Genomic DNA, 27,983 nt, shown 5'->3' with positions numbered 1-27,983 from the left:
ACCGCGGTTGAGCCGGTCTCTTTAAGTTTTAAATAAAATTAACTTCAGTGTAACTCTTCCGCATCACAATTATATGACGTACGATTTTTTTGTGTTGGTTGTAAACATTTTAGAAATAACAAATATCAATTAGAAATGCTTAAAAGACGATATATGTAAGTAAAACCTTTTTTCGCTGCAAAACTCGGAGATACCATTCACTTGACATTTTTTTTTCTATTCTTAGCTTGTAAATAGGAAGGAAATCAGTTTATTGTACCTATGACTTCAGAAGGAAATTCCTTTGTTATGATACCAACACTAAGGAGTAAAAACCAACTATGACAAAACTAAATCGTACAACCATAGATTACGTATTAACGATTAAAAACGCTTGTAACATTAATAAAAAAAATATGCAACATTGCCGATCAACACGGTCAATTAAAATAAATCATCTGGCCAAAACGATGACTTTGTGCAACTAGATGATCTAAATTAAAATGTAATCGCTTGACGTAATGCATCCAACGAGCCAAAACTTTATTGCGATAGTGTCTACGCAAGGCACAGCGCAAGCCCGCAGCGTCGAACGCTTCAATCAGTTTCAATCCGACGGTAGCAGTGGTTGCACGTTCCGTTTCACAAAAACTATTATGCTCACACCGTTTTAATATCATGACATAAAATTTGTTCCAAATACAAATACTTTATACGCAATAAAACTCTTTGTTGGTGTATATCGATCTTGTTTGCTGTGTCAACAATGCCGGCGGAAGCGGAAACAAGAATCGTGCTGCGAGATGTTACACCCGAGAGTAAGTATTTTTTTATTGAATTATACTTCGTTTCTATTGGTATAACAAGGGATCTCAATCCATATACAGAAATATTTTTTCTATCACCACATACTTAAAGGTTAACATCTAATGTCCATTATCACAATAAGTAAACGAATTCTAAAAATATTGCGTTTTTATTAAGTTAAAATAATAAATGAAAGTGTTAAGTCGTAGCTATACCCACGCTTCGTCTCGGTTGTTGCTAATATGATATTAGACGTTAATGTGGGCCCAGCAATACTTCGTGTCTACCATCATTCCTGGTAGTTTAAGCTGCTGAAGTGGTTTGTAGTATTGATACTCATTTGTCACGGGGAGACCTCTTGTAGAATATGTTTATACGTGTAATAGCGAAGTGTATTTATTCGTGTCACTAGCCTTTAACGATTGGTATCTCGTAATAGAAAAATCGAAACCCTTAGAATTAAAATACGTATGTGTGAACTATGACTAATCAATCATAATGTAACCCTTATAACGCTGTAATAAATTAACTTTCCTTTTTAAAGTAATAAACGGACGATCGTCCAAAACGGAATCACCAGGTCAAACTTAACATTCTCAGTGGCAACCTTTGAACAAATAAGAAGTAAATACAGATTTTTTTTTAAATCCAACCAACGGTTGAAAGGTTAATCATTCCGCCGCGGTTAATAAGCATTATTACTAGACAATTACAATCGCAAGTTTCTCATTAACTCGAGAAAATCTATTATACAAAGCTGAAGAGTTCGTTTGTTTGTATAAAGGCGCTTATCTTAGGAACTGCTAAACTGATTTTGCAAAGTTTTCACTGATAAGAAGCTTCATTACTTCTTAGTGCTATAGACTACTTTTTATATCGAGAAAATATTTATCCCGGAAAAAAAATTCACGCGCACGAAGCAAGTAAAGTGTCTACAAAAAAAAGTAAATAATAAGTGTCTACAAAAAAAACGTGTCAAGTATAAGAAGCACCTTCTCAAAGCACGTCACGCATTCGAATAGTTTTTAAACTATATACTTAATATGTTTTATTCATAAAATATTGTATTCAGTCTCGATTCTACATTTCATTCAGAAAAATGTAAATTGCACAAATATGCATTATTCTGAATGAAATGTGCAAATATAATATACAGCCATTGTTAGCAGATTCAACTTTTAATTTATTTAACTGATGAAATTTTAAATAAGTATTTTATTTACATACGTATGTTTAACAATTTCAGTAATACTGGTCATTGATGCAGACACATTATTTAAATTTTATTCACAATATATTATATTGTTGGACTATTAATACCTCGTCATATACAACTACAGAAATGGAAATATCGAGGCAATATGATTATATAATTTATTACAATAAACTAAATATTCCGAAGAAATCATAGTATTGAATCAATAAACCGCCGCTGTACAAAGGCCAATGCCAGCGCACTGGCGTATTGTTATTGAATGATGATTCACAGACTGTCTCATTGCAATAGGAACTACAATCATACGGCTATTCAAATATACTTAACTTACTCAATTGTACCGATTGTGCTACTGCACACATTAAAACACCTACGTTAAAATTACTTATGCCGGTCTTTATTTTTTGAAAATATTAATAAAAAAACTATTTCAAATGCGTTATTTATCAATTGTAAACGTTTTGTGCATTGGTATAATCTCATCGTGAACTATATCGAAAACTTGTAAATGTCTTCTGTATACAAAGTAACATTTTGGTATAAAATATGAACATTGCACAATTTGCATCATTACCTAAAGTTCGGAATAGAAAAACTCCGTCTACTTTTACTTTCTGAAAACATATCTATTACGCACAAGATATTTAATCTAGTACGTTTATTACGTACTTCTACGAGACATCAAACTCACATCACGTCCATCACAGTAATGTATCTCTTCATTGGCATTCTAGGAAAGACCGAAGGCTAGGCTTATCACATCTAATGAAGATCTAAAAACTTGATACATTTAAATAGGCCGTTAGGAAAATAGGATGACTGTAATTTGTCTAAATGTTCCCCATAACTTTAATATTACACAATGATTGTGAGTACAGCCAAGTAAAATGAAAAAATAAGTTCTTAATTTCTCATTCGTGATCAGAGTATCACGCTCGCCACAAAGATCCCAGATTGAGAAACACAACAACAACTCAACATAACTTGATCACATACCTACTTAACAGCATGAGCCACAGGACAGATTTTAACAACAATATTATGATCCAAAATACATATACGTAGGTACTTATTGTATATTGCCAACAAAACCCGATGTAGTTGCAACAATGTTGGTCTTGATACTTGTCTGTTCGGGCAGGAGGCCAATCCTTTACCTATTTTGCAGATCGTATCTATTACGTCTTTTTTAAACAATTTCGGTAATTTATTCTAACCTTGACTGCCTTAACCGAATCATAGAGATGTCATCATATTTACGATGAAAACTTATAACCGTGTCAAGTATATATAATATAGATATTATAAATATAATTTCCAGACAACGACGTGTTTGTCTGTTTTATTTAAGGAACCAAATTATAGGTAAGGAAAAAATATTTTAATAAGAGTAAGTATTATATATATCGAAGACCTCACCAGGAAAGTACCTTGCGCGCGCTTCCGCACTTTCATACGATTCTACAAGGTTACTTTTGTCACCATTGTTACAAAAAGTTGATTATGAAATTTAAACAATACTTGTATTGGTAAGGATACAATAAGCGATAACTATTTTAAACTCAAACCACTTAATATTTTGGTTAAATATTCGTTAGGATACTTAGCTAAAAACTAGGTTATCCATTATTTAAAGCCAGTTCGAAAATTGCCTTTTTTAAAACTAAATCTATATAATATTATGATCATTACATCATTTCTCTTTTGAATCTGCTTATAAGAAGACATTCTCTAAATTAACCTTCATTTACACAAATTTGGTAACATTGCCAAATTTTTACCCAATATATTAATGTATACACTTTACGAAAATCATTATAACGTAATAAAATACTGTAATCCACTTTGCTTTGACTTTACATAATATTAATGAGCTCCCGCCCGGCGCCAGCAAAAGGTCACGCTAACAGTTTTAGAAGCTATCTATTAAAAATTTACAAACAAAAAAAAAACATCATATTTCTATAATATGTCTTTGTTTTTTTTTATTAATAATTATTGTTTCATAAATTTCATGATGAAAATCCCACTAAGATTGACTTTCCGGGAATCTCCTCCTAAAGTACACGGTATTTTATTTCGCAACCAACAAACAATATTAAATAAATAATTTATTAAGGAATATTTTGTAGTTGAACATTTTCAAAAAGCCCTAAATTAGATTTTTGAATTAAATCATTCGTAATACTTTGCATTATTTATTCCGTAACTCAGGTGCCCTAAAAGTATGGAAAGAATGATTAAGTCCGTTCGCTCGGAGGAGAGTCGCAAACGTCACAACCTTGGGATAGCTCTTTTCCCGAATAAAATTTTTACTACGTACTTTGGATTATTGAAAAATATGCTAATCGAGGACTTGTATCCGCATTCCAAATTGCATCCAAACCTGTTTTGGAGTTTATGTTTACTTCTTACAAATAAACAACTTAACAAACTTTTGCATTCATATTATTAGTATTTTATTTTGTACAATATTCTGAAAGAGGGCATAAATTATATTTCACGTTAAACGTAATTATAACCGATGGTTATAACTGGCAAAATCTTATATAATAGGTACCATCTCGTAATAAAAAATATTACATAGTTAATGTAAAAATATCAGTCTGAAAAATGATTTATTATGTTTACGCGAATGTTAGACATTGAAATAAAATAATTTTACGGATTTAAACGCAGTTTTTTTTATTATAAAACCGCGATAAATTCCCTAAAGTTGTTTTATTTCAATATCAGTCTGAAAACTATTCACTGGAAATATTATATGCAATCTTACATCTTCTAAGACTTGACCTGAACCCATGATCTAAGTATAATTATTTAAATATTATTTTTTATGCCTTAATGAAACAATTAGTACTACTCGTACTAATTATGTAGTGAGAAAAAAAAACTTAATAGGGAAGGATTAATTATAAAGAAATCACCATGAAATTGCATCATCAGCAGTAAGTGTATTTTGTAAGTCAAATTAGATTGATGAATTAAGTAAAAAAAATATTGCCATGACGATATTTGCTTAATGTTTTATTACCATACATAATTATAATTCATGACCGAAACTTAATTCTTGCTAATAAATACGAACCGCAGTGAAGAGAGCCTGTAGGTACCTATGTTTGTTAGAAGTAAATGCAGAAACCACTGAATGGGTTTGGATGAAATTTGAGATAGAATTAAACCTTTTCATATATTACTAACTGCTACTTTGTAATACACTAAAAGACGTTTACTTCACGAATTCTTCGGTATCAGGACGATACGCAGCAACATTCATTATGACTAATCATACCACACGCATGTATTTTTTTTAAAAGTTTACAAGGATTTCTGTATTGTTAAGCCGTTATTGTGTATATGCCCCATTGTTTCCGTTCATATTATAAAAGCACAATAACATTGTCTTAAAACACACTTGATTTTTTTTTTTAACAGTACCGCATATAATATACGTTTTTAATGCAAGTAAGTTTTGCTTAATGTTCTTTAAGAATACACAGGCCACTGGAGCACCGAGTTTTAACAATGTAATTGTGCAAATGAGGAAGAGTAAGATAAGTTGCAATAGAGGGTATTTTGGAGTTACAACATAACAATCCAAAGTGCATTTATAGGTCAGTTTTAATGTAATTACTTTCCTCTTAACTTTTGTTATCCAATTAAATTCTTTGGAAAATAAAAACAGGTAGTTACTACATTAATTTATTAACACATAATTAGGTTCATATCTTACTCTTTAAATAAGCATATTCAATTTCTTTCTGTAAACAAATTTATATAACAGCACGTCGCTAACCATTACGAATGTCTTAAATAAATTCACACCATATTGATATCTACATATTATATCACCCCGTGTTATTTTTAACACATCTTCAAATGAATCAAATCAATAAACGAATGTTGACACAAATAATCTAAACAGATATGTAGTTCTGGCAACTTACGACAATAACGTATTACAATATTTTCTAGCACAAAATATTTGTGCATTACAACGGCTAATTTCAATAAATGGTCCGAATCTTTGTGTTGATTCAGTTTAAACCAGTCCGAACAAAACAGACATATAAGTATTCGTGGTTTACCCGTAATGTACGAAAGTGTCTCAATTAGGATAATTTTGAGTCTTGAGATTGTGCCAATGGAAAATCTATACCTTTAAAATATAATTTCAATCGTAATAAAATTTGTTTGACATTAATACAAATGTCTTATTTAGGTTTGTTCTCTGGATGCAGCGATCAAGCATCAATCAATCGAGCGATCGAGAATCCCTTTATTTGGACCGATAGAAATACGGATCGAGTTCAACGTCGGCATAACAGTCAAATATACTATAAAAGGAAATCAAAGGAATCCAAAATATTAATTACAATCTAAACTTCATCTCTGTTTTATGACTATAATCTACATAATCATTAAGATGGAATTCTGTTTTTTTTTTTCTAAATATATTATACAAATTATTCAAACAATAGATGTAAACGTGTTTTATATGTTTTTTACGATCTACTCAGCTGACGCATGCATCACGGATGTCGAGATTCGCTTCCCAGCATTGTTTTATCGCGCGTCGAGATAATGTCGAGTTCGCAAAATGATAACGAATGCATCAAAAATCACGTCCAAGTTTGTGTGTCCACGTAGGGATCTGTAGAACACTGCTTTGTACTTATCCTACATCCATCAAAACGTTGTTACTTTTTTTACACGTTATCATTATCTTTGTTAATTGCTAAATAAGTTACATCCATTATTTTGCAAATAGCGTGTGATTAATCTAACAATTGTAATAAATTGTACACATGATCAAAATTCCCATCAAAACCTTATTGTCTCAAGCTCATGTTATCAGACTAATCATATTAAAGCCTAATCAAATTTGAAGTGTTCATAAAAATACATTAGACAATGAATTGGTTTGCGTGGGGTCAATATAATATTGGTAGGATCAGTAACTCCAACACAACATAAGAAGGTTTCAACCAACCTGATGCTCATTGTTAATTGAACAGGTTTTTCAAACCGGTAGCCATGTAAGCGGCAAATAGAACTTGAAAAGGTCGACTCAAGCAAGATATAGGTACCTTCTCTGAATACTCAATCACTGTAAAGAAAAGTTGATTTATATCGGCAACGCATTTATAACCCTTCACGCTGTCAATGTATAATAGGTGTTTAGAATCTTTTAGCAACAATCCTACCCAATTTGATTGACATAATAAACGTTATAACTTAATTCAAGTTTGTTTTTAACTAGTCTTATAGCAGTTAAGCAATGATTTATTGAAACCCGTTATTTTAACGATTATTTACTCTGAAGGGTTCAATTCAAAATAGAAATTTACAAAAGAACATATTATTTGTTAGGCTATAATCATGACACTTACAAAGTCAGCGGGCCCTATTCCGTCTACAGGAGCGAATCCATCTTTTCGCGATTACGGTCGTTCTATTTGAAAGACAGCTTTAATAACCGTATAGGTTAGAGTGACGAAAATCAGCTGTTTACCTATACCATCATCAAAAGTGCCCTTCGATTAGAACGCCCGTAATTGCAAAAAGACGGATATGCCCCTGTAGACGGAATAGGCCCCCCTGACCTCATGTTATTATTTTTATCTTTATAAATAAAATAACTGAATTGAGTGAAGCCTATTTATTTATAACTTTGCAACTTGTTCGCATCTAAAACCCATTTAAAAGCGCCATATAAATACCTACAAATGAGAATTTATTGTTACAAAGTAATTAACTATAATAATTTAATTAAAATTATAATGGACCTATGCAATTATATTACATTCATATTACAACAATGAATGTAGATGTCGTTGAACAATTTTCTCATCTCTTAAAAAGCGTTTGCGAACGCAATTAAAAATCCTTTTTGTCATATTCCAAGACTGTAATTGGCGGTGATTGGATTCCATTTATTTTTTATGATGTACAACTATGTATTATATACAAAAATAAACAAAATTTACTCCATCGCTTAATAACATTTATCGATGACATTTATAAATCTTCATTAATGTGAAATTTTAAAAATAGATAAGTTCCGTGTCAGTTTTTTCATTAAGTAAGATAGAAAAACATATACTACATAAATGTCTTTAATTAAAATAAAAAACTTGAATTAGAATTACTTATTTTTTTCTCAGGGCATTCACGCTGGTGCTAGCATTGACATTTTTATACATTTAATTTTGGAAACATTTTGAACAATGAATATGCTTTATGGGACCGTAAGTGCTCAAAAGCCAATGTATTGCTTTAATGTACTCCATATTCTTTATTTGGTGAATTAAAATAATTGTTTATAAAACGAAACTTTATTGTGGAAAATGGAATTACTTATATTAGTTACATGCAAAAATACTATGAATATAGAGTTATCTGTGTAATAAACACTTACCTATAATTCAATAGAATATAGAATTCAAAAGAAGCTAGGTGTTACCAAGCTTCTTTTGAATTCAATTGCATATATTATCCACTCTTTTAAAAAAATATCATTCAGCCTTATCCGCCTTCTCATCGTAGTTCAAACCGTATTAAAATTATAAAAAAATATCGATACCAAAAATACCATTGGCTTCAAGCTTAAAACCGTTACAGTGTCGTTTACCTTCGAATAAAGGTCATATGCCTACTGGAGCATGGTCTTGCATCGACCGCAAGTTAAGTAACATTATATAAGATATAACCAAACATCGGAGAAATGAGGCCAAGGACCATGTTGTTTACAAAATACTTGATTAGCAAAATATTCATGTCATAATACGGAATATAAAACGAGACGCTAAAATATGCTAATTATACGTGTGAAATTTGCTATTTGTAATAAGGAACATATTATGTAGATATAAAAACATAATACGTAGGTTTAATTATTTAAAAACAATAGGAACGGTTATTTAAGTGGATATTTCAAACAGGATTTTAGAACGACTACGAGAACCTTCGGTTTTTACGTCAAATTTATTTTTACCAAAATAAAAACTTTTAATTGAGTCTTTACTTTTTACTCTTATAAACATACATACGGAAGGTTGTGAAAAATGTTTGGGTATTTATAGGTTTGTTAGAAATAAACGCAGAAACAATTAATTGAACGGATTTGGATGAAATTTGAAACACGCGTAGACCATGTCCTGTATTAACACACAGTCTTCCTTTTATCACGGTAATTTGATGGCAAATAATGTTTTTTTATCTTATTTTTTAAATATGTAGATGACCCTGGAAACATACAATGATTTAGGGACTTATAGTGGAAAAATGTTATAACAAACTAATAAAAAATCTCATGACATAATTTGACGCCAACCGGACCATGAATTGACAAGAATGATCATTACCATATTGATTGGGTACCAATGTCATTTGCACCCGGTCTTTAATACAGCAGTTGCGTGGAGTCGAAACATTTACTTTCACATAACGAAACACCGAGGGGTCAATGACACGCCATATGATAATGCATCTTTACAATTCATGTGAAGGTGAATCGGTTTGGTCAGGCGATAATTTCTCATGATCCCGTTAATCAGACTTCAGTATTACCCTTTAGCGAACAATACATATATGGATATGTATCAAATAAGTTATATATCATAAACTTTTAAATACAATACAAAGTTATAATTACTAGAAATAAAAGTTAATAATCGCTGCCTACGACGCTGACATTACTTACCTACTTGATTATAATTAATGAGATTAACATTTTAAGCCTAAGTAAGAAAATAACATAAATATCTAGGAAGACAAAGGTGCAGCAATTAAAAATCTTAACAATGTACTGAGCAAAATTGCTAGTTTTATTATGACTTAACTAGAGACCAGCAATTTTCAAGTCAAGGATAATTAATAACAATTTCGTCAACACTCTGCAACTCAGACAAAGAGTGAAATCATAAAGTGCAAATTTTTAGTCTATGGGATGTGAATTTAGAACATTGTCTTAAATGCAACCGGTTACGCAGTTTTGACATACCATGGCGCAATGAACGTTTCAAATATCATATTTTTCAGCCATGTATTACATTGGCTCATTTTTAACATTATTGTAATAAGTAGATCTGTGATGTATAATTTCGAGCAGCAAATTAAAGACGACATACATTCTTGCTATACTATATCCTGGAAATATATCTATATGAAAATTTTGATCCGTTACATTACTCATAGAAGATGAACAAACGATTTTTAAACTAAACAATAGGGTTATTTATTACCTAAGCTAGACTCATAGGTTACTTCGTATACAAGACACGTATAGAAGTCGATGTAAACAAACTTGAAACTTCGAATAGCGTGCCATCTTGGCTGCACACTAGCATGCGCGAGGAATGTTAGCTCAAATAGGCATGAAAGTATCTTATTTGAAATGCGTCATAGGCTTACTAATTGTAAAGCATGCATTTTAGAGAAACAGCTGATACTGATAATATTGAGCACGTGATATTATACCTACGATTGAAAGATAATATAAAACCGATAAAAATCTCGTTTCGGACTGTCAAAAGCGTTGTGCCACATTCTACATGTTTTATATGAGCTATAAATACAAATACAAAGGCCTCAGATAGTCAGTATAAAAGTCAAAACATTTTTTCGATTTTCTTGTTTATCTGTACTGTATAGACTAGCATTACTCTGAGATAAGTAAATTTTCAAAAGGTATTAATATTTCTCCATAAATAAAGAATTATGAAACACCTTTCAGAACAAATCTAAAAGGCATTAGAGATCCATTTGCGTTCTACATTCCTGTCTTTGCCAATGTGTTTTCGAAACTAGGATACTGATGAAGAAATTCATAGCGCATCTTCATAATGTACCTTACAAGATCGCATCTGTTACACCTTGAAATGTTACTTTTTATGACAACTTTAAATATCCATCTTTGTAGAGAATATCATGAAGCTCATTAAAAGAGTACGTACAGAATTTAATGTTTTACAGCTTAATCTATGATCAACTCGAATGTCTATAATAAATATTAAAAAAAGTTTTTTATTAGTTAATATGTGGGTAATTTCAGAAACTATTTGATTCTGAAATGCTTATTCTAAAAGACTGTCGTTTAATATTAACTTGCTATTACAGAAGCACATGTTGATCGTATTCCAAATAGATATCCAAAATTCGGTTAAAAAATATTTAAAAGCAATGACCTAAAAACTTGCTGTTAAAAACCCATACACAAGGTTACAAACCAACTTTATTTTGCAACTTAGATTACAAAACTTCTTATTAATAACATTGTAATTGGTAACCGGCGTCCTTGACAAATAGACAGGCGAGTGAGCGATCACTTTTACAGCGTTCATTACTTCTCATATATTACTAAATTTATCCTGCGGTTTAATACGTACTTTAACACACTATACCGTGGTTTTGTATACGTAATTTTAGATTGATATCACTTGCACAACCCATGATAATAAGGCCTATTATTGTTTCAAACTGTGAGAAATGATTATAAGAGTTGCAGACCAAAATAGAGCTAAGTTTGAATAATTCGTATAACTGTTAAAATTATATATAGCGCATAGCTTAGTATACATAGTTTGCGACCTGCACACATGTATAACAAAATATTACAGCTATAGCATAAGTAGACTAAACTTCCATAGCTTAATTCTTGATCTTTAACCGGCTTTAATGTCTATAAAAACATTGGAATTAATATAGTGATTACTTAATTCTTTTCGTTGTAACACAGTTCATTATGTGTTACAACGAATTATGGCGCGTAGCTTATCCAACAAGAGTTTATCATCAACCTCATTCCACCCTTTATCTACATCTGCTGGAAGTAGGCTTTTCTTTATCACTCGATTCTCTCCGGCCTTATATACCATCTACACTTTGTCTTGGACTTTGATGATGTCTTCTCATCTGGCTGGTGGTATGCCGGCGCCACACATAGCAAAAATATTTGAAAACTTATTTGAACACCTGTTTGAACTCATGTGTGGCACGGGTATTTGCGTATTGATGCAAAGTTTGTTTAAATGTTTGCGTATTTGCCATTCGGTATCGGTTTTTCGACCACACCTCAAAGCGTTCAAAATTATTGAATTGCTTGAAGGAGAACCTAAAAGTAAAAGCCATAAAAAATTTAATTTGGTCAGTGTCTGTAACTGTGTTCTAATGTGTGGGAAAGTCTTTGTTCAAATATTTTTCTGTGTGTGGCGCCGACAGTAGGTCTACTCTGGCCCACCACCGAATTATAGATAATAAAAAATAAAATCACATTATTTAACACAATAGTATTTGTAATTTTATTTTAGTAGTCTTATCACAATTTCCTCTACTTTTTCCGAAATTTCCAAACTCAGATACCTTTTATCTACATAAACGATAACAACAGCGCGATGACTATTCCTATAATGAGTAACATCACGTCTCTCACGTCTTTTGTTATGGAATAACGTTTATTGTTATTCGAAGTAGATAACGTATGTGATTGATAGACCATAGGTAATGGAGCTCGTATATACTTATATTAGTATACATTAGTTATTAGGTTTAGACATTTTATTTATGAAGTTTATTAGTAAACATACCTTTTTGACAAACATTCAACTTTAACTATTCAGTTGACACAAGCTTTAGTGATATTATTTATAAAAAGTTAACGTTATAAACCTAAACAAGGATACAAGTAATACATTGATGTAAATAGAATGTCTATGAAAGACTAATAAGCTTTTAACCACATACTTCTAAATTCTAATGAACTAGGCAAATATTGCAACTTCGCCCAATGAAATGTCTGTCTCTTTAAATTGCTATAGCGATCCATAAAGCCACATAAAAATGGCAGCGCCATTTTTAAAATCAGTTTACAAAAACCAAATATTTTTCACGGTCGGAAAATAGCCTTTATATTCTAGGACACAATGTATATGCCGAACTTCTCAAAATCCAAATCTGTTCAGCGGTTTTTGTGTTTACTCCTAACACACTTCCAAACATTTTCACAAACATTCGGAATTATAATTTAAGTAAGAAAGTAATATAAAATTATCGACGTTATTATCCTGTCGCGTGAGGAAAAACAGACGAAGTCTTGCCAAAATAATTACGTTTAAATACGATGTTAAAAAAATATTGTTGTAACTTACGTTATGAACTCAGCCGATCATGTTCCAAATGAAATGAAAGTCCGGCTAAGAATCAGGTCATCTTAGAAAAAAAATAAGTACCGTTAGAGTTGCTTGCCTCTGTTTAATTTTATCTGCTGTTAAAATCAATAAAAAGCCTACTTATTGTACAAGACGATTAAAACAGTGTCTATTAAACATTTAACTTTATTACATTATTGTGTTTGTAAACTACATTTACTTATGTCGGTTATCAAGTGAATGACACATCTGCCCACAAGCCATGTGTGTCGCACTGTTAAATATGATAACAATATTATGTTTGCAATAAATAAATCATTACCATAATAATTTTTTCTACGATTAATGGCCTTAGATAAACATCTACATTTTTAAACAAAAAAATACTATAATTTTGGGTGATATTAATAAATATTCCTACCAATAGGAAAACTATTTCTATATTTACATAAGCTAATAATATAAACTCTTTTTTATCTGGAACATTGCACTTAGTGTTATTCATTTATTTCGAAAAAGAACGTTGACGTGAGCAGTGAGCGGCGCGAGCATAAACATAATATTAACTACATATTAAGTGGAAGCGTAGGCGGCTCCCGGTCCATAAAAATATGAACATGTCCAAGAATGAATAAATCGCGTGGGGAGATAGCATTGCGGCCGTAATTGTAATAAAATAGTAAACTAATTGTACGTCCTATTTGAATTGAAACACTATTGTCGTCTCAATAAAAAAACGTTTTTACATTATCAAAATTGTTTTTAATATACTTATAGCATAAGATTAAATTATTGGTCTTTGTTTGTATATGAACTGTGTACATAAACTTCAATATCAAGTTCTTTAGGAAACATCAATCCTACAAAACAACAAATATAAATAAAATTTAAAAAAGCCCATTAGCGCACCTTCATAACAAGGATAAAGTAAATATGCTTATTATAACAAAATATACTGATGAAACATGCAGGAGTCCGAAGTCAAAATTGGAGGGTTATGTTATCTGGAATCACAGCCTTCTCATCGCCATATATTATAGTTTAAATAACATAACGCAGATTAGAAAACTAAAATTAGTTTGATGACACGCCTAACCAATGAGTCCAAACCCCGTACTCTGCAAATATAAAAGTGGAAAACACGTCTCAATGATTCATTACCATTTATTTACACAATAGAACGAGCTATAAGTACTCTAAATATATTACATAGCATACGCCTTATGGGTCTCATAAGTATAAAAGAACCCAAATAAAACAAACTGCTTTATTTCTCCAGGCATTTTATAAAATTAATAATCTTTATAAAAATAAATACAATATATTGTAAATATAATAGAATCAAGTATTTAACAAATTACCGTTTGCATAATGAATTCCGTTGTTTTAGGCCAATGGTTAATGAAGGACATACTGCACGCATCAGTGTAAGATTTAACCTCGTAAATAATGAAAATTGAATAGTTATTTGGTTGATCATTTGTATTCAGAGATAACGGCCTGCTATCAATCAGTGGCGGTCATTGCCCGAGTACAAACGATACAACATGAGTCGATGATGAAGTACTTCGATGTAATATCGCACACTAAAAGGTTTTCGCCAGTAACCTATGCGTCGCAATGCAATAATACGTCATGATGTTTACAATTTAGCCGTGCTATATCTAATATGAAGCCAATATGTTTTAATGGATAATTATATAAGCTTATCAATGTAAGAGAGGTATTATATAGCTGACCAAAAAAAATAAAGAACTTCATTATAGATCTGTATCTCCAAAAAAATTATGACATTATTAGGCACTGTATTGTTGTTGAAAATATTTTACTAGTTAAAAACGATTACTTACTTATATCCCTGACATAAGACATATACATTAGACCGTTCGAATTCAGAATTTGATTCAGTGACTCAACAATGATTGACGATAAGATTTATTTCTAACTAAATACAATGAGCTATTAATTTAAATCATTCCTATACGCAGTGTCGCCACGTGTAATCGTGCATTAACCTGACATTTTTGGCACTCTCCCAAACATGTGCTAGTATCTATTATGGCAGTGCATAATTGCTATTATAATTGTAGCTCAATTTGTAGCCTTTCACGTCATTGGTCGTAAAGAAATTATGATACGTCTGAACGTGTTGAAGGTGATGAGATGCATTGTTCGTTGGTGGCCCAATACCATACTGTAGATGACTAAATAGCTTATAATACTAGAAAGAAAAAATCTCTGTTTCACATATTTAAGGACAAAATGACACAGTGTTTACGTGGGTATATATAGACCACACAAAAATGCTGCGTATCTTTTAGTGATGTTTTCTTTTATTCTTCACGATATATTATTGTCTTTTCTCAATATAATAAGTACTATATATATTATATTATAAACGCGAATACTTGTAAAAATGTTTCATTACTTATATTTAAAAAAAAAATTAATCACCTAGTCTGACATAAATAGGTCCTCGTTCTGCATTAATCCTTACTCTGGCCTACAAATAAATAAATACGACGAATAAATAACTCCTTTTAAAATCGGAGAAAAAAGGTTTCAATCAAATTAATCGTAACTGATAAAGCCTAGTCTACCTTCATTCACCACTGATATTATAACGTAAATAGCTGACCCGACAGACTAGACGTCCTGTCTTAATTATGTATGCACGCGCGCATTCTGTCGATCGATGACAGTTATTTTAAACCACTGACAGTTATGTAAAATTAATATTGTCGTTAAGTTTTCTTGAAGTTTCTACTTTTTCGCTTAATTTTTGGATTTTTTTCTTTCATAAGAACCTTCTCCTGAAAATAACAAACACAACAAAAAAAATGTGAAATCGGTCCAGCCGTTCACGCGTGATGGCGTTACTAAGGGAAATAGGGATTCATTTTTATATATTATATAGATTTACTATTTATTCATTTGGTTTCAATTGCAATATAAATATAATATCAATTCCTAGTTCCTACAAATCATTTAAGTTTGTTTTGTATTGATTTCATAATATTATGAAATTGGATGTTCAAATTAATTTACTGGTGTCACAAGATGCATTACGTCAATCAGTTCACGGTCTGTAACTCTGTGCAAGCATCCAGCTTTAGGCATTCTGACATAACAGGTATAACTAGATACTTTTGTTTTTATTTTTCATAACAATTAATAAACCATTTGAAACACTGTTTAAAGAAGTAATGGTAGGTAACATGAAAAGATACGCAATACGCAGAAAAAAATAACAATTACTAATAAAGTTACTATATTATTATAATGATTTCTTATGTTTATGTCAAAGTTAAACATTAAAATAAAATAATTATGCGGATTTTATCGCGGTTTTTATGTTATAATTTTCTCCCGACGTTTCGAAGCCTGCAGCTTTCGTGGTCACAGAGCGATCCATCTATAAAATCTGCAAAATATTTTTATTTAGATTACAATACTATTGTTAACTAATACATAGTTAACGTTCAATAAAAGTGATAAAAGTATAATGTTGGACCACTTAGTGAACTGACTCGCGACCCATAATAACATTGACCTAATTTCTACCACCTTTACTAAACTAGGGCATAAGCAATATAAAATGTTAAACGCTCACCTGTCGACGTTCCGTGTGATAACCAAACCGGTAACATATGTTACTATGTTAGTAAATATTCGAATGCCAGCTGGTGCAATTAAATTTTAAAAAATCAACAAAAATATTATCTTATATGGTATAAATTGTTGCATTTTTTACTTATATATAACATCAACTATACTACACTAAACTTAAGTAACCAATGTATATTTGATTTCTAATAACCATAAAGAATTATCAAATACATATCATAATTACGTAGTTAAAATCACATTAGTAAGTTAGAAAATAACAATAACCAAACAACCTATACTGCACATTACATACATTAAGTAACTAACTTAACACCGATTAATTTCGTGTTACGTTTATAGCAGATAATAAATCATTATTGTATAAGCATTATAACAATTATTACTCTTTGTTATTTTTGCATGTTCTATGAAACAGTGTAAGCATAGTGACTCCATCTATGGTAAAAAGTTACATCTCAAACTGTTCTTTAAAATTAGTTTTGCTATTCGACACTAGATGGCATTAAAAGTAGTAGACCTGATTATAATCAAGATTATAATATTATTTTTATTTTGAGGTCATTTTCTTCTAATTGTAGATAGCATGGTTATTATATTTTGAATATAAAACCTTAAACTGCTCAAGTACTTTTATTTTTATTTAGAAAACGTTTGTAAGTGCCATATTTGAATTTAATTGGAATTATTATATTAGATACCTTTCGGTTTAGTTTGATTTTTCGGCGGGACAGCCTACGTAGTGCATAGGCATAGGGACGCTGAGATCGAGTAATATTGAGAAACAACTTTACTTCAGTTGACTGTCAGATAAACAAAGTTTAACGAAACCAAAGAAAACAATTAAATTACCGATACTATGCGTTCCGGTGCACTCTACGTCGTCGTAGCACTGTTTGTGAATATGAGTGTAAGTAATAGATAGTTTAAAAAATTATAAAATGTCTAGTAACTCTGATTTAAAATCTGCATGTAGGGTTCTGATAATGCAGATATCAGCTAAAAAAGATCGACAGAAAATCATTACTAATTGTAGCTAAGTAATCTGGGATTGTCACATCTGGTACGGAGCACAGACTTACAAAAAATATTCTGACTTTGTATTTCTAAAGCCACGTCCATATAATAATAATTGGTATAATACATTAACCCAAAATTGGATGTAGGTTCGATAAAAACTTATTTGAAGCACCGGAATCATTATAGCTTGTAATTATCTATATGGAAAAATACAGCAAATAGCTAGAACAAGAACTACGTATATTATGAATAATATTGAAATCACCTTATTAAAGCTTACATACATAACTTTAAGTCTTAGTACTAAAGTATAATATTCACTAAATAATCACTCAATGCGCAGAAGGTTTGTCATACGAAAGGTTTTTTACAACGCAAATTCAAACAACGAGCGTAATGTTGATTGCAGAAAAAAGAAGTCCCTTGATTCCACATTCCTGGTGCAGTGATTTTTGTGGTATTAAGTGACTTAAGGAATGGGTTATCATTTAATATGAGGTCACCCAGTAACACGTTTACGAGCCATATAGTGTAAAAAATTATAACACTTTAATTTTTGACAAGACCATTTATGCGGGAGAAATTGCAAAAAAGTCTTAGAAATAATAAAAATATTTTTATTACATCAAAGTAAATAACAATATGCCACTTACTTTATTAGACATGTATTATTAGGTACTAAAATATTCTTATTTAAATCCACTTTTTAATATTGTTGTGACTACTCACTTCCTACGCAATTACAATTCAAGTGTTTTGTTTGAAAAATCCTCTCCGATTGGTTCTGACCAGAATAAATATTTATCATAAAAACTTAAGAAGATTGCCCTCTTCGCAAAATTAAATATTTGCCAGGTCAAAACCTTACTTTTGGCATAATTATGACCAAAGTACAATAAGACTCATATTTGATGTGAGAATTACAAATACCAACCACCGAAATTCATATTGTACATTTTAGTCTATAACGATGTAGGTAAAACATTATTTTATAAATTATTGCTATCGACTCATGAAGCCAGTTGTGTTTGAACTGTGCGTGTGTTCACTCGGTGGTCTTGTAACAAAACTAGGACATTTTTCAACTAAAAATATAAATTATGGGGAAACGTAAGTGTTTTTAGATTTCTAAATTATTAATTATATTCAACGACTTATTTAAGTAACAAAATGTGCTTTATGAGTCATCGTAACTGATGTTCGAAAGGCCGTTAACCCTGTTTTATTGCTTATATATTTAAATTTATATGCTAGTTCATCCGATCATGTTGCTTCGTCAAATCTTATCCTATTAGGTAGATCATATTGTTTTCACACATTCAAATTCATATGGGTTATGCATAATCAAATATTATATGATACCAAGTAGCTCGTATAGTATGTTATCTAACTAGGTAGGATTGCCAACTACTAACGATGATAAATGGTAAGAAGTGGTCTTAGGTCTGCCAAAGTAAATCTTCCTAAATCGCCTAAAACGCCCTATGGATTAGGCATCTACAAACATTTTGCTAAAAAACCTAACCTGTGGGTACCTTACAAAGAGTACAAAGTCTATTTAACGCATCGTAGTGACTTTATAAGTATGGAACGATAAATATAATGTTGATTTATGGCCAAAAAAACGCATAAAGTAAACGAAATGCTTTGAATTAACGTACAAAATTGCATACGCGTTAGTCATCAAAGTTAGTAAACTAACAAGTTGGGAGGTATATATTGAAAATACAAACCTAAACAATTTGTGTTAAGTCGTTATTGTAATACATGCCAATGAAATTTTAATCGTAAAATATTCTACAAATTGTTATAGAGTGAAGGAGTATTATTAGTAATTAACTCAAAAATGTCAGCCATAGCAATTTTGTTATTTATTATAGTGCCAACTGTGCCATTCGCCCATTTTATTATCGTGAATATGACACGTACAGTCATTGTTTTTGTTTATCCAACAAGTTTATTAATTTTGTTTTATCGATCATTTCAATGTTAGATTTTTTAAGCCATTCAAATAGTACCTAGAAATCTTTTCACGCTATAATATTCTTTAAGAAATAATAATATATCGCATACAATATTATTATTATTGCTTTTAAATCGGTTATTAATATATTTGTAGTAAATATCGCACAATGATTTTTTTATAGTTGTTTACGAATTAGCTTAAAGATGAACCTAAGTAATCAAATTGCTATTAACGCATCAGTAATTATTGTTTGCATTGTATTTACGAAAGATCATTTCCGGGTAATTTACTACTGCTTAGGTGAACATTATTCTTAGGAAAAAGCATTGATTCACGAAACTAGACGTATTTATTAGTTCCTTTATTACTAACTGCAAATAAAAATAATCCTTATATTTTTTCCGTCTATGTAATACTCAAATATTACTTCCTCGACTGTGAGTAAATCATGACTTTACCTGCAGTAATTTTATAACAAAGTTGTTTGCAGCGATTTATAATTAACGTAATTTCTTTGACATCCACAACATGAACCTTTATTATATCAAAATAATAACTTCAATTAGCATATAGCTGTTGATTAAAATCCTTATTTTTCCATGACTATTTACGAAGTACAAATAAAACAACAATTTGTTTTTTTGGTGTACCAACATGATGGTACATAAGTACTTATATTTAAATTCTCAATAACCTAAGAAGTCGAATCGAGGTGAGTCGAAACTTAGATCATTGATTTTTCTTTCAACTTATATTATTTCTCTCATGATAAAACAATATCTATCGACGGACCATCAAGTTTTAAACTAGTTTTAAAGGAAATTTTACGTACATGTTTGTCATGGTGATATATTATAGTTTACTTTTTATCTAGAAAAAATTGGTAATTACTTATGCAGTAAGAATTTTATTGCGGGTAACGCCTTTCACACAGAGGAAGCCGCGAGCAACACCTAGCTCCAACTTAAGTGCTTACTAAAAATTATATGCCACATTTTTTTTTTCAAATAATATTATTTTCTTATAAATAATTTTATAATCAGCCAGACTAAAAATAAATCCAGTTGCTTTGTATGCTGGCAACTCTATTGACGTAAATGAAATAAGCTTTTCGTTTTTGCACTGTACGAAAATATCATCAGATGAATGATTCTTTAATATTGACGATAAAAAAGTTTTAAAATATCTATCCAGTTTTTACAAGTACAAAAACGTTTGTAACATTTAATTAATACACGGACCTCGGTTACACTTTTTAGGGTTCCGAACCTCAAAAGAAACTCTTATACTTAGGATCAGTTTGTTGTTCGTCAGTCCGCCCGTCTATCTCTCAAGACTCTTTTTCTTAGGAACGCGTAGAAGTATCAAATTGAAAATTATATCAAAATATGCTTGAATGTACATTTTCTTTAAGTTGTGAAAAAGTCAATCAATTAAACCAACGCGATCAAATGATATAACTGTTTATCTCGCACATATTGCGATTTCACAAGGAAATCAAAGCCTGTAGAATACTTCCCTTTGACCTACAATCATTAAATTTGGTAAAGAGCAAAGTCTTACAAAATATGTAAATTTGCAATATTTGAAAACCGTAAATATGTACGGAAATTTAGTACAGAACCCAGGGTGCACGAGTCCAACTTCCACTTGTGCGGTTTTTATCTAGCGTCATTCTTTTGTTAATTGAACACCAGAGTGATGTCAGAGTACACACACTCTACACTCAAACAATCTATTGTCTGCCAATCATTGAATAAATACTGTACAAAAATATGCTGATATTTATAGTCTAAAATAGCACTAAACGGGGAACCGGAGTCGAACTCGCTTTGTAAGCCCTAACATAAAAAGATGTTTATAATTAGATAATTTTTGTTGTACGTCGAAAAACTAATGGTATACGTCTTTCCAGTTTCACAACACATGCTCACGGATCTGGAGAAGTTACCAGGAGTGCAGCTTGGCGACTTCCTTCTACAGTTCGAGCTGGACGAGCCACGAGAGTCGGTTCGGGAGATAGCCAGGACGGAACTCAGAGAGACTCCAGAAGTGGTCAAACCAGCCATTGAAGAGTTAAGAAGGCTACTTCAAGGTATGTGTGACCTAACTAGCAACCTGATTATAATAAAATAGCAAATAACTTTCATTATATTTTATAGTTGTTAACAAATATTAATGTTGTTTTTCTTTCAAATATAAAAAAAGCTACAAATCAATTAAACAATAATAAAACACCATTGTGTAGTGTCTAAAATTTTCCAAGAGCGTGTGGAATTGTTTAGAGATCTAATCTTTTTTTTACGCTTCTATTTGATCCTTTTTGTGGTCGTTAAGCACTTCAATATTTTTATTAGTATTTAAATTTACTGTACAAGGCTAAATAGCACCATTATAACGCTACGATCGAACATCACCGGAATAGCTGAAAATAAATGAGCCATCGACGTCCGTAATATTTAGTGTTGGCTCATGCATCAACCAAATGAAATCATATCTATCCGTAGTAAGAAATAGGAACAACGAGCAGTGTTATACAACATTTTATTCCACTTATAAGTGGAACTACACATAAATCATTTTGTGGCAGAACGTATTTTATATAAATTAATGTCATAGTCAGTCATTGTTATTATTATCAAAACATTTTCTAGATACCAAAAATTGTAATACATTCTACCCTCTAACAAATCAGTAATGGAAACTGGTTCCATACATAGAGCTAATACATGCATTATTATACCGTAATATATGCATTTGCATATTATGGCAATTTTCTCCGGTCGTTGCATATAAAACATAAAGTGATGCATATTAGGCAAAATTATATTACTTCTTTCCTTTAGGATAACAATAATAAGTGAAAAATATATTTCGTTGCATTGTTGCGGACTTGGCATATCAAAGGGGCTAGGCTAAAAAATAATCCAGAATATAAAGTTTTGCTCAAATATATAATTTTATTGATAGAAACTTTTACTACAAATCATAAGACCACCTTGATATTCGCCAGTACTATGTAGCTTCAAGAGTGACTTAGCGGTTATAGGATGAATGAGGTCACCTGATTAACTAGAACACTAGATTTGAGTTTTTCATGGTTAACGAGCCACAAATGATAAAGAAAAAACCCTATCAATTACTTAAGTTTTGTGTTTTACATAATGGTAATAAATTCTTCGAAATCACTCTCTCCAAGCATGTACTTGACGATGATGCTCTATAAAAAGAAGTCTTTTTGGTCATCAGCTATTTTAATAGAAATACGGTAAAATTATATATTATACTGTATACAAAGAATACCTACCCAATTATACAGAGTTTAGAATTTAAGTTTCCATATATTTACAACAAGAATTTTCACATGTATACATTGTTAATGTTACGACTATTGCCATATTTATACTATGCCGTCTTCAAATGTTTTTACATCTTTCGAAGCCTAAATATTTTCAAAAAATATAACTCAAGGTTTCTTGTTTGTAATTTTCAAGATTAATTAAGTGGCACACTTATACGAAACCGAAGCTAACATTGTTTATCTTTTACAGAGGATAAAGATCTTCGTGTTCCTCTAGACAGCGAAGCATGGATGATTAGATTCCTAAGACCTTGCAAGTTTTATCCAGAGAGCTCTTATGATTTGGTGGGTATTATTAATTAATAATTATTGTAACTATAATTGCTGGTTTGTTTTTATGTTTTCTTAGAATGTTTGACATAAGTGAAACCGGATGACGCAATTGGATGAAATTTAGCACATAGACAACGTCCTGGTTTCTACAAATATAATTGAGAATAGATATTAAATCACTCTTTACTTTTAAAAGTTAGGACTCGTACGCGTGAATTCGACTAGGTATGTATACCACGCGCTGGTATAATTGTGTCGACTGCCGAGGGGTAATCATCCCTCGTCAGTCGACATTCTATTGGACGCCACTCCACTTACCATCAGGTGCAGTGGGCTCACTCTACCGTACACGTATAAAAAAACATTCTAGCCAATCTTATGATGTTATGAGGATTATGAGATTTGACATCTAATGTCAAATCTAAGTCAGGTCACGAGTACATTTCAATACCATGCCGTATTTAGTAATTCAAAGTTCGCAAGTTGTTGCGGTGTGATGGTGGTCGTGACACTTACCATCAGGTAAACGGCTTACCGGTCTCTACATTCAGTAATAAAAAAAATAAATCCTATTGGTCGGTCTTATCGCAAGAACTGATCTCTCCCAGACAACTTTTTTGCAATGGGCACTTTTTACCAAAATGTGCACACTATGCAAATTCAGTTTATCGGGTTTCCAATTCTAAAACGTAGTGTTTTGAATTGAGGTTAATTTGTAATTAAGTGATAATAAGTAATTTATATAAAATGTCTAATTTCATTAAACCCAATTCATAGTACGTAACTATTAAAGCGCCGATAGCCTAGTTGGGAATGGAACACAGGTACAAAACGCAAGGGCACGGACCTCTAACTGCTCTAAAATTATGTACACACATTTAGGGATTTATTCTTTCCAAATTATCGCTTGCTTTAAAGACAATATACTTTAGCGAAAACCTGCATTCCTGAGAAGTTCTCGATAAAAATATCGAAGGTCTGTGATGTCTACCAACTCGCATTAGACTAGTGTGGTAAATTAAGAAACAAGCCTTTTCATTAGTATAGAAGGCCCGTGGCCACCAGTGACATTATAATTCAAAGTACTCCAAATGTTTATTTAATTCATTTTCTACTTCAATATTAAACTCAAAATCTTTCTTCATGTTTACAGATTAAACGGTACTACGGGTTCAAAGTGAAACACCACAAACACTACGATGGATTAATACCTAGCAAGGAAACTAATGTATTCAACCAGAATGTGTTGACGGTGTTGCCAACCCGCGACCAGTACGGCCGGCGGGTACTCGTCCTAGAATTAGGCAGTAAGTTTTATTTCCTTGTACACAAAAACATAAACACGTATTTTCCTTGCCTAATGGTGGGGAAGTCCAACGCCATCAGACCTGCTATCATAGTTCTTCAAGCGTAACAGTAAAAACAAGTGTGTACTTAATATCTCAGTATTTGCTACTATTATTTCATTGCGAAACGTGTGTAGAATTTTGTTCGTATTTGTTAAGTACATATTATATAGTTTAAGGATTTTTAGTTGTATTTTAATACACGTTACAAAAGATATCGTTTCGTTATGTTTATCGTTTTATTATGTTCTTTGTCCATTATAATGCAAATCTTCCCATACATGTAATAAAGATTAAAGATATTAAATTCGTAACATTAAACGTATAAAAAAGTATGAAAAACTTTATTTTCTACAGTTAATTAGAGACATAGAGCATGTTAATTCATAGATATACATCAGACCTTACTGCCCTCGGAACACGGAACTAGTGTTTTTGTATAATTTACTGTACATTAACATTACGCTCATCCGGTGCCAAGATAACATACATTGAAATAATACATATATTTTGTAGTTATTTTTAGATAAAAATAGTTATCGAACCGTGATATGGAAAAATGTGCAAATTATAATTACAGCAATATTGCAGACGCACTGTGCGTTACTCTATTACACTGTGAACTTTACAGAACAAGCGTCATAGTTACATACAACGTCAACCTGCATTGCAATGTTTAGGAGACTAAGGCCTGGGTCACACATTCTGAGTAAATACTACTCGTTATATAAAGTATAAGCCGGCCAAATACAAGAGTCAGGCTCTAATCTTTGTTTAAAAAAAATATACAAAAAGGAATAAAATTGGCATTGGCCGTTTAATATGATAACTGTAAAATAATAGATTGCCTGAAATTTGAGAAACAGGCTTTTAACATTGTAAAACTCCTGGAATGATCCTACTATTTATAAATAGGCATGTTGCTTGCTATGAAACGAGCGATCTTGTCTTGTCAATTACTTGAATTTATTTATTATCTCCAACATACATTCTTTTTTCAGAAAAATGGAAACACAACAAATGCTCCCTGGACGAAGTGTTCAAAGGCTGCGTGCTGTTTCTGGAGGCGGCCATGTTGGAGCCGGAGACGCAGATCTGCGGCGCCGTGGTCATTTTCGACATGGATGGCCTGGCCATGCAGCAGGTCATGCAGTTCACGCCGCCTTTCGCTAAGAGAATCGTTGATTGGTTACAGGTTAGTATATTGCAGTAACAGGCCAATACTTAAGCCCTTTATATGTAGGACTATTTTGCTTTACATATGGCTTTGTTTTAATTAATGACTCTTTTGTCATATTATTGATTACGTAAATAATTTGAGAGTTCAAGAGATAATTATTGACTTCATTGGACATTCTTTCCCCTGCACTTACCATCAGCATTTAATAAACTTTGCTTTTTCCAGGAATGCATACCGCTCCGAATAAAAGGGTTGTATATTATCAACCAGCCCTACATATTCAATATGGTGTTCCAAATCTTCAAGCCGTTCTTGAAGGAGAAGCTCCGTTCCCGCATCATATTTATGGGCAACGATCGAGATTTACTGCATAAACACATCAGTCCGAAATGCCTGCCGGAATCTTACGGTGGGACTCTGACCATCCCTAGCGTGACGGGAGCGCAGTGGTTGGAACTGCTGCTCATGTGTGATCGGGAATTTATGGGTAAGTATCCATCAATAGTCAATTATTAATTATCCATCAGTACTCTTATAAATACATAGATCACCTGATGATGATTGAAATTTATAACCACTAATAGTCTCAGTTCGAAGAATTGTCAGTGCGTAGATACATGTCAACATCTGAGTAAGAAGGAACTTTATGTGGAAGGCGAAATTGTTCGCTCGGCAGTCTCACTATGCGAAATGCAATTGTAAACGGCCTTACGCTGGTTCTTAATTAGAAAGTGATATCTACCCCTTTCAAGGTCATACAAATATGATATAAAGTGGTAAAAAATAACTCCTCCATCTATAATTACTTGTTAACGCTCCACCAGTCCACTTCTGTTGACTGCAGTATTTTTAACCTACACTCGCATAAGTGTTCAGTTAGTTTATAATCCTCTTGACTTCTTTGACTATGTTATGTTTTACGAATGTATATTTTTCTGCCTAATTGAAAATATTATTTGTAAAGGTAGGAAATTTATTTATTGGAATTAATTTTGTTACAGCTATCAACTCTTATGGATACAAGAAGAAGTGATGATACAAAGAAATGGTTTGAGATAAATTTACTAAACAATGTGATATTGGTAGATAATAAATAGGTTAGGTATATAATATATATAAAATAAGAAAAGTAGGTATAAACGTACAAAATATTATAAATCTGTTTAAGAAAAATTGAAAAGCTGAATTATTTGTGATAAAATATTTTTAAGTGAAACAACTTTGGCCTTCGATCATCTCAAAATGTCATCGAATATCTCAAAATATCATTTGCCACGTGCTTTCAGTTTCTATCCTGTTATTTTTACTTAAAGAAATTACAGTTAGAAACAATTTGCCTGTATTTATTTCTCCTTAGAAGTTCGAACCATAATCATTTATAATGTTACGGAATAATTTCCACAGTAGCCTGTTGTTTTACTTTTAGGTTATTTGTATATTATGTAAAGATTCTAGAATCGCCTTTGTCTTTCATACAATAGGTACATAAAAATCTAAACATTAAACCACTTTATGTATAAAATCGTGAAATATATAATATGTAATAGTTTGGCTGTGATATCCTTATATCAAATACATTGTTCAAGTCTGAAAATACAGAAATTGCGTAGATACTATGGACATGTAACAGTTACCTACCAATTTCTATAATATTAAAATTACTGTCATAAATTATCTATAAATAATATAAATTGCGCCTAAGAGACCGATATTATTACCTTAACAACGCTTTCAATAAAGAAACTACTACTTTGCCATGCCCTTCGTATAAATTGGTCTTAAATAACACTCATTATATTTTTTATAATCTTAACTTGTGATATTAGATGCCTTCATTAATGTGGCATTTAATGTATCTTATGACTATCAGTCTTACTTATAAAAAAATCGAAAAGTTATGCTTAGTTAAACACAAATTTACTCGATCAGCTGTAAGTCAAAACCCGCCATCTTGCCTCTTAAATGTTTTTGACAGCTATTTAAGCACCTCTTAACGCTAAAACAAGTTTATAAGTAAGACTGTATGTGTGTATCCATGATGTGCATTTTCTTGCAGCATAA

The 27,983-nt window shown here is 31.5% G+C and overlaps 1 protein-coding gene across 3 annotated transcripts; it reads left to right on the top strand.

The window, feature by feature from the left end:
* Positions 1-557: 557 nt before the first annotated feature.
* LOC115443695 (alpha-tocopherol transfer protein-like) lies at positions 558-27,444 on the top strand. 3 transcript variants are annotated; one of them, XM_030169207.2, is made up of 7 exons: positions 558-797; positions 21,678-21,857; positions 23,314-23,408; positions 24,550-24,703; positions 25,744-25,937; positions 26,148-26,409; positions 26,924-27,444. In XM_030169207.2, the coding sequence occupies exons 1-7, from the start codon at positions 746-748 to the stop codon at positions 26,953-26,955; spliced, it is 969 nt and encodes a 322-aa protein (XP_030025067.1). In that variant the 5' UTR covers positions 558-745; the 3' UTR covers positions 26,956-27,444. The 3 variants fall into 3 exon arrangements, with proteins under 3 accessions (XP_030025067.1, XP_030025069.1, XP_030025070.1); XM_030169209.2 differs by lacking the exon at positions 558-797 and adding an exon at positions 18,741-18,906; XM_030169210.2 differs by lacking the exon at positions 558-797 and adding an exon at positions 21,578-21,596.
* The last annotated feature ends 539 nt before the right edge of the window (positions 27,445-27,983 follow it).

This window comes from Manduca sexta, chromosome 23 (genome assembly GCF_014839805.1).
Source record: "Manduca sexta isolate Smith_Timp_Sample1 chromosome 23, JHU_Msex_v1.0, whole genome shotgun sequence".
Taxonomy (NCBI): domain Eukaryota; kingdom Metazoa; phylum Arthropoda; class Insecta; order Lepidoptera; family Sphingidae; genus Manduca; species Manduca sexta.
This window is presented reverse-complemented; position numbering and strand designations above follow the sequence as displayed.

Bases quoted from the DNA above. Each gene is read 5' to 3' on its own strand.
- LOC115443695 (XM_030169207.2), top strand. From the start codon at position 746: ATGCCGGCGGAAGCGGAAACAAGAATCGTGCTGCGAGATGTTACACCC. The intron at 21,858-23,313 runs GTATGTGTGACC...TATCTTTTACAG, and splicing joins GTTAAGAAGGCTACTTCAAG to AGGATAAAGATCTTCGTGTT. The intron at 25,938-26,147 runs GTTAGTATATTG...TGCTTTTTCCAG, and splicing joins GAATCGTTGATTGGTTACAG to GAATGCATACCGCTCCGAAT.